Consider the following 12,185-nt stretch of genomic DNA (forward strand, 5'->3'; position numbering starts at 1 on the left):
AAATACCTAGATGCTTGTCTATTTTAAAACCAGAAGCGTGTCAAAGAGTCTGTGGAGGTTTCCTACTCCCATCAGGGCTTAACTACATTGTCACGCATTATGATGGATGCCAATTTTGTCTTCTTGCTTCGCTCAGTGAAAATCCATTAATAGAGCAAATACCTTCCGTCGAATTGGTTAAATATATGTGAGCATATTTACTAGCCGGAGGCAATAATGGCCAGTAGGGTTTGCATAACATTCGGAGCACGTTCACTGTAACGTGGTTATCATACCATGCTAATAGACACATGTCAGGTATCCCGATATTTTTGACAACTCGAAAATGCCGTTGGTACGGGAATAACCATCGCTTTGTCTCCACCACATATACCTAGAAGGATCATATAGTTATACAATTCTACGGAGCAACAAAGTGCCGTTAGCCTTGCCCTGTGAACCCAAGCCGAAATCGAAAACAAAACTGCGCTCATTGCTATCGATTTCTTCTAGACCAACTTACTTCCATCCAATGAGCCAAATTCAAACAAATAAACAACTAGGTAACTGCTGATTCCAATGTTTAATTTTTGCTTCTTTTTCTCTCGTTGCAGGTCGGAAGCGCTGAGTTTATGGCCCCAGAGGTGGTGGATTTGTTCGTCGGCGAATCGAACTACTATGACAAGCGTTGTGATTTGTGGTCACTGGGCGTGATTGCGTACATCTTGCTGTGCGGGTATCCGCCCTTCTCCGGCAACTGCGAGCAGGACTGCGGTTGGAATCGGGGCGAGAACTGTCGTACCTGTCAAGAGCTACTGTTTGAATCGATTCAGGAGGGTCGATTTAGCTTCCCAGAAAACGATTGGATAGATGTTAGTGAAGAGGCTAAAGACTTAATCCGTGGACTTTTGGTCAAGGAGGCGCCCAAACGTCTCAGCGCCGCTGCGGTGCTCAACCATCCATGGATTAAAATTACCGATGAAGGTGATTGCATCGATGGCGTCAATTCCGATGCAATCAAGGATAAGCAACGCCGACGAGTATTGAAGACACCGGGTATAATCCGGCGGTAAGTTTTCTCATTGGTTTCCCACTGACCTTTCCAAATCTGAAGGCTGGTAGCAGATCTCTTTCCAAATACTTGGGTAAATAGCACGTCTCTAAAAAGTCTTTATATTGTATGAAAATTCTCTAAAGTCTCTATTTCAAACTCTTATTCGAGGCTTAAAAGAAATCTGCCTATACTATTACTCGATTTTTCAATTCTTCAATAATTTATTCATAGACTCATCAAGGCAAAGCTTCAGAAATTATAGTGATTTCTACAGAACTTCTTCTTCTTCTTGGCATTAACGTCCTCACTGGGTCAGAGCCTGCTTCTCAGCTTAGTGTTCTTTGCCAAAGTTGCCATTTTTGCATTCGCATATCGTGTGGCAGGTACGATGATACTCTATGCCCAGGGAAGTCAAGGAAATTTCCATTACGAAAAGATCCTGGACCGACCGGGAATCGAACCCAGACACCTTCAGTATGGATTTGCTTTGTAGCCGCGGACTCTAACCACTCGGCTAAGGAAGGCCGCGATTTCTACAGAAATTCTGGCATAATTTCAGGGACTCCTCCAGGAACCCCTCCAAAAGTTCCGCCAGTGATTCCTAAACCAATAGTCTACCGTCAATATTCTTCCTGCGATTTGTCAAGGGGTGCTTAGTGGAATTTCTCCAGAAATTGCCCTAGGAAATCCTTTTGACAGCGAATACTCTGAAAATTTTCCTATTGGTCATTCCAGGATTTTCTTCAGATAGTTTCCCCTTCTTCCACCAATTTCTTCAGTTGTTACCTCAGAAGATCTGTCAAAGATTTTTATACGAGTACCGTCAACGTACCAGTATCCGCGCATGTTCCAGTAGCCCGCTCACGAGTTGAAAAAGTAAAGTAATTTGAGTAAATACACAATAAAAATACCCACAGTGTGATTCAATTTGTCGTTTTGAACCGTATAGCGGCTATAGTTTTCAAATTTACTTTATGTAAACTTATCTTTTTTCAGTGTGAGCGGGCTACTGGAACATGAGCGGATACTGGTGCACTGATGGTACTTTTAACAAAATAAATCAATGTTTATTACATAGTTGTTTAAGAAATTTGTTTACAAATTCTTATCCATCTTGCCTGATTTTCGGATTTTATGAAGAATTGATCCCCAGTTACTGCCATGAATTGCCAGAAAATTCATCCAGGGAAGAAGTCTCCTAGGAATTGCTCAATACAATCAGGGTGTCTACTACCTGGAAAAACCTGGAAAACCTGGAATTATCAGGGAATTTTATTCAACCTGGAAAAAACCTGGAATTCTCAGGGAATTTCGATCACAATCAGGGAAATTATCTTGAGGCAGTAATTCATGATAGAATATGTTCACTAGACAGTTTCACAAAAATCAAAATTTCTGTGATCCTCAAGATCGATAATCGAGAAGCTTGACCTCGGGGCTATATTACATATGTAATTGTTTGGCATCAAATGCGAATGTTGTTTGAAACACGACTGCGTTGATGACATTTGCTACATGTTTTCTTCAATCATCATCCATCATTGAAAAGCTACTATGTTCAATTTTGTACCATGTCAGCAATTGCGCCATTTGGCAGCAGCTCTAAATGCAGGGGAATGAGGAATGTCGTATTTCAGACGATTTTTTACAATTTATCTGTAATTCGAATCCAAAAATGATGTACTACATTAAAGTTCAGAAATGACAAAGGAATGATACTACGATTGAACTTTTATGATTAGGCATGAGGTTAAGAATCTCGTAGAACAAAAACTGTAGAGAAATGTATGTTTTACAGGTATTTTAATGAACAGAAATCCATTTTATGAGGTCAAAACCATCTCTAATCGGCATACAGTGTACTCAAAAGTTGTAAAGTACTAATAATATGTTCAACTAGTGGTATTAATTTTGATTTTCGTTTTTCCTAATTCTCGTTAGAATTTTTTGAATGTAAAAAATAACCAAAAAACACAAATTTGACTCGAGGCACCTCCAAATTGGATGAAAATTTATCTGGTAGCTTGTTTAAGTATTGCAACTAGGACTAGGGGGTGACTGGATGAATCCCAGAAATTTTGATTTTTGTGAAACTGTCTAATGTTCACGCCAAAGTATTTTGGCATCATAACTCAGAGCTATCATTAATTGCCAGAAAACTCTCTTCATTCGAAAAAAAATTCGGCTGCGCCGCTGTCCATATACTATATGAGCTGTTTATTGAGGATCCATTCGAGTATGAAATTTCATCAGCTTATCAAAACATGATCTAAATTTATTCGGTGAAGAATTAACATGTCTAGGGCTGGTAGCAGGTTCTTTTTAGATACCATTGTCTTTAAAAAGTCTCTATTTTTGATGAAGGTGCCTGAAGTCTATTTTGACTAAAATAGTCTCTAAAGTCTCTCTTTTTCCTTAACTTGCTTGCAGATAACTGATATACAAAATTTATTCTCGTATTTCTCGAGAACAGCTTCAGGAAATATCCTTATGGTTCCTCCAGAGATTTTACCAGGAATTCTTCAAGAAATTCCTTTAGCATTTTTTTATAGGATGCTTATAGAAGTTCCTCCATAATTTGATTTAAGAAATCCTTGAACATTTCAACGTTACTACCTCTAGTAATTTTCTCGGGGAGTACTTTGAACAAAGACTATCCTGAGACTTCCTCCAGATATTTTTCACTAACTATTCAACGAGTTCTACAGTCGTTAATCTAAGAGATATCCAAAGTTTCCGACAGAATTTCTCCCAAGAAAACCCGACAAGAATTTCAACGCCATTTCATCTACGGTTATTCTAAAGAATAGATCAAAAAACTTCTCCAGGGGTTATTCGAGTGAATATATTAAAAAAAATTCAAATAATTCCCTCAATTAGACCTGTCTGTGTTTCATTATTAAGTTTCTTTACTTTTTTTTCTAGGAATTTCTCCAGCATTTCATCCAAGGATTACTGGAGTTCATCCAAACATTTTTCAATGTTTTTCTCAAAAAATCTCCATGGAATATTGAAAAGCTCATTGAAGGTTTTACACAATTTAATACCACAGCATTTTTTCCAAATCCTTCGATTGTAGGAATGATTATTCCTAAACAATTTTCTAGTAATTTTATCCTCTGTTCCAGGAGATCCTTTGCAATATCCTGCGAGATATTATGATGTTTCTTTTTTTTAATTATCTTAGTAATAATCTTGGAAATCTTCTAAAAGTTCTTCAAGAGTAAGTCTTTCTGAAAATCCTCTTTCATGTAGGGTGGCCTAAGAAATTAAGAAACTTTAACAAAAGATACCCGTAAATTTGCTTTAGGAATGCGTCACGAATTTTCTCAACAATTTCTTAGCTTTCTGAGAAATTTCATTCGAATTTCCTTGGATAAAACTCCTGGAACAATGCTTGAGAAAAAAAGTTTTGAAAACTTCCTTTGGAAATCTCTAGAATTAATAGAGGAATTTCCGAAGAAATCCTAGGAGTAATCTCTGAAGTAATTCCTGAAGGTATCCTCGGAGAAATTTGTAGTCAAAATCTTATGAAAATTCTGAAGAACAATTTTGTAGAAAATCCTGAGAAATCCTTGGAGACATCTGGAGAAGTTTCTGGTTGAATATTACAACATGTTTTAAACGGGAGTCTTGGAGGAAAGAATCACCGGATAAAATTCTCGACGAAAAAGGGCTTTTTCAAAAAATATCTGAAATGATATGTGAATGAGTTTCTGCCTTGAGGTATTTTTTGTGATATTTTATGGAAACATCCTGGTTCTATTTTGAGATATCCAAAACATTTTTTTTGGAGGAATTCCTTAGGAAAATTTTTGGAGAGTGAAAATCTCAAATATAGATATCAATCCATCCCTCTCGTAATGTCGTCGCAATACATCAATGAATGTTTGTCCTTTACTGGCATATACCAGATGTGATTGTATTTCGTCGTAATGTCACAAAAAAAATTAAAAAAAAAGTTTTAAAGATAGGGGAACTTACGTATTCTCGGCAGTCTTGGTCGATGCCGCGCTTCTTTTGTAATTTTCTCCGACATCAGTAGATAAATTCCGTGTTTGTCTGTTTACATTTATGCGTTGCTCAATCATCTATCGATTCACACCGACAGACTTGTCAAAATGCTTTTGGAAACGTTTTTACAACGCTGCGATCATCTCTTGTCAGTGTGACTATTGTCGGCAACTTTCCCATAAGAACTGCTGGTGACTCTCTTCGGCAGCTCCAAATCAGTCGCATTTTGAGGCGTGTTCATTTGAATTGATGACATTTCTGGCGGTATTGTTTGTTCAGTCTTGGAAATCTAGTCAGTGGGAAGCGGACAGAACAAAGAATCATCTGAATGTTTTCATTGACGTGTTTTGATAGAATAATACTGTGAATTTGGCGTTTGAAATTTGGTTGCCGATAATAGTCGAATGGTGCCGAAGCCGTAAGTCTCCCTATTTTCAGGGAAATGTCTGGTCTGATCAAACTATTTTGTCCTGGTTCCTATTAGGATTCAGTTTTTGATTACTGTTTTGTCTCTTTTCGGTCTCATTTTGATTACTTTTTAATCTCTTTTTTCTGGAAAAAGGTTTCTAAGTTTCATATTTTCAAGAAATTCATTTACCATGCACAATTTTTAAAATTATTGGAAAACATTAATTTTAAGAAAAAAAACGATTTTCGAAAAGTAAAATTTAAACAACTTTAAATTCGAAATTTCGAGTAATCATGATTATTTTAAAACTTTTTCGAATGAAATGCAAAAAATTATAATTTATTTGTATTACCACATTTTTCGAATACTCTCGCCTTAAAAGCCATTGGTAACCATGTGTATAGCTCGTTGTTTCTAAGCATTTGAATGGAGTTTCACGTTGTTTGTCACGTTTTTTGTATAAGTCCTCCGAAATGTTTGTAAGACGCTTGGCTTGATCCCCCCCCCCCTCGGAGCGTGACGTAATTTGTGCATGACCCGACATCTAAAAGTTTTACGAATTGTTTTGTGTTATTTTAGATGGGTATATAACAACTTAAATATGTAGCTGATGATCATTAACACGATAGATTCAATTTGAGATATTTTAATGAATTTGGCATATTCGCTGTATGATAACTTGCTAATACATCGGTAAACTTAGTATTCATTGTAAAATATTGCCACGTATCCAAATAAGGTTTAATTTTGCGAACATGAAGTTATCCATAGTTATAGTTATCCAAACAACCGATGGAAATGCATGGTACATAATTTGTACTAAAAACACTTTCAAGAAGACACATACTGATGCACTTGAATTTTCCGTTCAGTTCATAGAGCTCTTACAAACGGAATAAAAGACATCATCCTTGGCAAATACGATTCATTTGAATAAAACTTAGCTTTTGTATTGTTATCATCTTCACATTGTAATATTGGATATTGGAATAGTTTCATCATGCTTTACATAATTTTTAGAAGTGTATAAATAGCTATTAAATCGAAAACACTTTAAAATTTGTCATTAATTTGTTTTAGACAAAATTAGAGTATTTCTTGAACCTGGAATTATTTTTATAAAACCTGGAAATATCAGGGAATTTCATTTCGGTGAACGAGTAGACACCCTGAAAATAGACCTGGGATTCCTCATAAAGTTCGTGTAGAAATTTGTTTAGGAGTTATTCCAAACATTTCTCGAATAAATTTCACACCAGTCAATATTACAGAAATTATTACAGCAATTCCTTCGATCAATCGAACACCAATTCCGTCCGATGTGTTTTATTGAGTGCCTTCAGGAATTCCTGCTTGATATTACCTACAGATAATTTATATAGGAAATTTTTCTAGAGGAAAGAATTCCTCAAAAGTACCAAAGTTGTACTCCTCGATTTTTTTAACATAATTTCTAAAAAAATGCTTTTTCATTTTTCTGGACATATCTTTGGGAGCATGCATGGAAAAAAAATGTTGAAGGGAAATGCCTGACGAATCTTAGGAGAAAGCACTGATAAATTTCCTGTAATACTTACAGGAAGCCCTAAGAAATTCCTTGATGGATCTCTGGAGAAATTACTAGTTAACCCTTAAAAGCCCGAGTCGAACCTTGAATTTTTAAATGACCGCATTTCAGAGACTAGTAGATCAACAAATTTTGAAGTGAATGCGGTTAGTTGGTCTTACAATGATTGGGTGAGACATCCCCCCTGACCTCTCCCCTTCTCTTGGTAACGGAAATAGCGTGGACAGGAGGGGTGCAAAATTGTTTTTAAACGGATAGCTCAACATCCAAATGAGCTAGTAGATTGATGTCTTCGGCAAAGTTATTCAGCAGCTCAAGGATTATATGGCGATAAAAACTCTTATTGAGTATTCATCCACTAGGTGGCACTAGTTCTTCTTCTTCTTTCTGGTATTACGTCCCCACTGGAACAGAGCCTGCTTCTCAGCTTAGTGTTCTTAAGAGCACTTCCACAGTTATTAACTGAGCGCTTACTGTGCCAATGACCATTTTTGCATGCGTATATCGTGTGGCAGGTACGAAGATACTCTATGCCCTGGGAAGTCGAAAAAATTTATAACCCGAAAAGATCCTCGACCGGTGGGATTCGAACCCACGACCCTCAGCTTGGTCTTGCTGATTAGCTGCGCGTTTACCGCTTCCGGTAACTGGGCGCTACGGCTAACTGGCACTAGTGGCAAGTTTTATTCGATCATATGTATCTTAAGTTCCTTATTAGCTAGAAGGTTGGTGTCCTCGGCAAAGATATGTAGTAATTCAAGAACTATCTGGTGGTGAAGAGTTTGATTGAGGATTTTCCCGCTAGGTGGCGCTAGTGACAAATTTTCTTCAATTATCTGTATCTCAAGATCCTAAACAGCTATTTAAGGGCTATTCAGCAGTTTAAGGGCTATCTGGCAGAGAAGTGATTGGAAATTCATCCGCTTAGTGGCGTTAGTAAAAATAAATCTTCAATCTTCTCTGTCTTTGGTAAAGTATTTCATCAGATTGAAGGCTATCTGGTAGAACAGGGCTGCCCAATGTACGACCCGCGACCTTATTTTGTGCGGCCCGCGGAGGGTTCGAAGATTCCTCTCATATTTTGCTCGTTAAATATTCTACCAACCCGAAGTTAGAACATACTAAGTCTATTTAATTTTAAATTCAATTCAAATTCTAAATCTCAAATTCTGGGTGTTTCAACAATGTTTCTACCATGACTTCCTTCGACATTGATCCTTGACATGATTATAAGAAAGGCAGGCTTTTTACAAAATCTTGAACAGGTTTTCTTGAGAATTCTGGACACGACTTTCACGGTTAACATTGGCAAGATTCTCACAGAATTTTTACAAGCATTCCATAGCCAGGATTTTTAACGAATTCAATACATAATTTTCCAGAATCCTGAGCAAGATTACAACATAACGATATGTAACATTTTGTCAGAACAAACAACGAATTTATAAGAAAATTGTGAGGTTTTTTTTAAAAATACTTTCTAGCTTTTTCGAAGATTTCTAGGTGGAATTTTAAAATAATTATTGAGGGAGATTCTGAAGGAATCCCTGGCACGATTGTTGTAAAATCTTGGGCATTCTGATTTTCGTAAACTTGATCAAGATTTTAGCACATTCCGGCTCAAAATAAAAGGAGAAGACTGTGGACAAGAGCAAAGCAGGTAATTCATTGCAGAAAATTTGTCACTAGCGCAACCTAGCGGATGAACTGACATTCAGACTCTTCACCCTCACCGTCAGATAGCCCAAAATTTGCTGAATATCTTTGCCTAGCTGTTAAGAACCTTTAAGTAGAGAAGATTGCACATTTAGGGGAAAGTGGGGCAGTTTGGCCACCTTAAGGAAAAGTCGATAAAAGTGCTGGAAATATTACGAGTTTTTCGAATGTTTGCATGATTTCCAACAATTTTTAGATGAATACACTAGATCCGCATGATTTGCTTTGTCTTATAAAGTTCACGGATGAATGATTAATTTTTCAATATTTTTAATTTTTCGAGTCGATTTTTTACTGATGGGGTGATATGAGCACCCTATTTTTGATTGCAAAATAATCTCATATAATCTAAAAATTCAATTATTTTGATACTAAACCTTAAATTTATTAGTATTTATAAACACTCCGTGCAAGAAGATATAATTTTTTAAGAACATTCTAACAGTCAAACATCATCATTCTGAAATGATGAAATTTAAAAGAGCCATTCGGGGCAATATGGGCAGTTTTTTCGAACATCATTTATTACTTTTTCTTTGAGTTTCGAACACTGACTTATAACATGCCTATAGCTTCATTTCCTCATCAGCTTTGGGATTGCATGTTATTTCATATGAAATTTCAAGAATTTATGCAGTTTTCAAGGGGTGCTCATTCCACCCCATTGGCCAAACCGCCCCGATTACCCCTATTTTTACCAGTCTTCCCATGAACAGAACTGATGTGCAACTTTGGTTTGAACTTTTCAACTTGTGTTGAACCGCAAACGCGCTTTGTCTCTATACCAGTGTATCAAACCGAACCTGGTACATGTGTACTTCGGTTCAAACTCAGGTTTAACTAATGTCACAAAGCAGACTGATAGGGAACGGTTGAAATCCACGCGGATAAATTTTTACGATCATATATGAAACTGATTGGTTCAAATAGCAAGACTTGAGGCCTGAAGAAATGTTTTATTTAAGCAGATCAACTGAGATCAATACTTCAAATAACATTTATCGGTAACTTTCAAAAAAAAAACAACGATTTTACTATATTATAATACAAGACACGATAAGTAGAAATTGCTAAGCGTGGATATCATCTGTTTTTTGTTTTTTTTTGTCTGTCCGTTTGTGCCATCGTTCTGAACCTCGGATGCAACAGAAGATTTGCACCAAAATGAACAGCGGTTGCATACGAGGTACAAATGGACCGGTTTTCGAACCGGCGTGTGAACCGATGTTCACTTTACACATAATATTTGGGTTTATGTTCAGGTGCCAGCGTTTTGGTTTGTACACGAGAACAGAGTGCAAGGAGAGTACGAAACCGCTTGAAGGCAACGTGTTTGGGTATTCGTTTGGGAAGACTGCTTTTTACCTGAGAGAGACTCGCGAAGAGGAAAAATATCAACGTCATGTGCAGCCCAGATTCCGCTGTCTCGAAACGTCAAATGCAGCCCGCCGTTTTTATGGCTGCAAAATTGAAAAGCATTGTATTCACAATAAATTGTTATTAAAAACCTCAGTCGGCGGAACAGTTTTTTCCAAAGTTGCTGATAAATCTAAACACAAGATTATTTATTTCTAATATCTGCTACGTTTGCTGGCATGAAATTTCACTCAAAAGGCTATTTATGATTCGGTGTGATGCAAACGCAATCAATTTTTGCTGAGAGGTTCATGTGAGAGTTTGAACGGCTTGCGCATGATTGGTATAGACACAAAGTGGAATAAGAGAAAAACTCAGCAATCACAGAAAAAGAAGACCTTCTTCGCGAGTCTCGTCTCAGCTTTTTACTAGAACCACCAAGCTGATGTATTCACAATCAGACTCTTCTCAGCCAGATAGTCCTCCATATGTCGAACATCTCTTCCAAGACACCAATTCTCATTCAGGCCCTCTACGACCAGTTAGCCTTCAATCTGGCGAATAACTTTGCCGAAGACACCAACCTTCTAGCTAATAAGGCTTTTGAGGTAGAGAAGATTGAAGATTTGTTTTTACTACCGCCCCAAGCGGATGAATTTCCAAACAGACTCTTCACTTATGGTGTCTAGTCTTAATGTCACGAGGCATTCCCACAAATAAATCTTATAAATATACTTATGGAAAAGTTTGGTCTTGTTATATCATAAATCAATCACTCTTTTCCTGGTTGTTGTTATGTTTCTTGTTGCTCTTCTTATTCCTTTTTAGTCTCATAGTTCCTGAATCAAAAGACACTCATTCGCTACCAGTCTTGAAATCTGCGTTTTTACTGGTGATAAACAAATTATGTCACGCTAAAATTGGACATTTTCGACACCCTTCGACCCCCTTCTCCTCTGTCACGCTTTTTGTATGGGTATTTTTTGTAAGGCTTGTCACACTTTCAATGAACCCTTTTCCCCTTAGAGCGTGACATAATTTGTGTAAGGGTTCATCTTATTTGTAATGACAAACTTTCTATAGGCGAAAAGCCACTATAATAAAGCAAGTAATAATAATACGAGTCTGTTCCATCCTAACATATTGACTGCTTCTTTGTTTCAGCAATCAATCGGCACGGGAGCTGTCGCACTTTGCCGAATCTGCGATGGCCGTCAAGCGTGTCATTTTACAGCATTTTTCGATGCGCTACGACTACATGAACAAGGAGCGGCCCAACATCTACCAGCCTTCAATGCAGAACCAACAGCAAGAAGTCGTAGCTCCGAAGAAAAATGCCAACTCAGAACCAACGTCATCCACACAGTCCCCTGTGAATGGATCCGTGGACCATGGAAGCACGGATCAGCCTCAAGAGAGGAATACGTTGGAAGTGGTGGTTCGAACTGAACCACAACCGTGTCCACCATCGTCTGCCCGATCGAGCATTATCAAAGTGCAGACCAGTGGTGATCGGTACATTGTGGCTGGTGCGGATGACGGTGGTTCCCTATCATCTTCTCCATCTTCATCGCCGTCGTCAGTGTCATCAACATCATCTTCGGCATCATCATCATCCTCATCATCCACTGACGAACATCATCATCGCTGTGATGGAGATGCTGTCTATGTCAGCATCAGGAAGTCATCTTCGGCGTCTACGTTGACACCGGACGCTTCGCCGAATTCGATGACTTTGTCTCCGATTGCCACCGCCACTAGTCATCAAGGTGTCATGGGGCTTGCATCGATAAGCCCTCCTACCGCAAATTGCGGTTCTGATAACAAGGAAAATAATTCCACCAAGCCTTCAGTACAACCCAACAGCAGCAAAAATCGCTGGATGTGATTAAGGAGAAGAGTGCTCCTCCGTCCATAACTTCCAGCTCTGTTACAATTCCACCAGAGCAAAATTGGCGATACCGTGGTGCCGATACTGACGCTCAGAAGTTCAAACATCCGTCTTCGATACTCGGTCCGAGTTACAACAATTCCGCCAAGGCACGCTACCATCATCAGCAGCAGTATCGCAACTTCAGCTCGTACAACAA

General features: G+C 38.0%; 1 protein-coding gene across 1 annotated transcript in view; it reads left to right on the forward strand.

The window, feature by feature from the left end:
- Window positions 1-12,047, forward strand: part of LOC5565261 (MAP kinase-interacting serine/threonine-protein kinase 1) — an 84,935-nt gene extending 72,888 nt beyond the window's left edge. Inside the window, exons 4-5 of the mRNA XM_021849965.1 lie at window positions 594-1,048; window positions 11,260-12,047. Of these exons, the coding sequence (XP_021705657.1) occupies window positions 594-1,048; window positions 11,260-11,983 (1,179 nt within the window). The 3' untranslated portion in view covers window positions 11,984-12,047. The remainder of the gene's footprint in view (window positions 1-593; window positions 1,049-11,259) is intronic.
- The last annotated feature ends 138 nt before the right edge of the window (window positions 12,048-12,185 follow it).

Source organism: Aedes aegypti, chromosome 1 (genome assembly GCF_002204515.2).
Source record: "Aedes aegypti strain LVP_AGWG chromosome 1, AaegL5.0 Primary Assembly, whole genome shotgun sequence".
Classification (NCBI taxonomy): domain Eukaryota; kingdom Metazoa; phylum Arthropoda; class Insecta; order Diptera; family Culicidae; genus Aedes; species Aedes aegypti.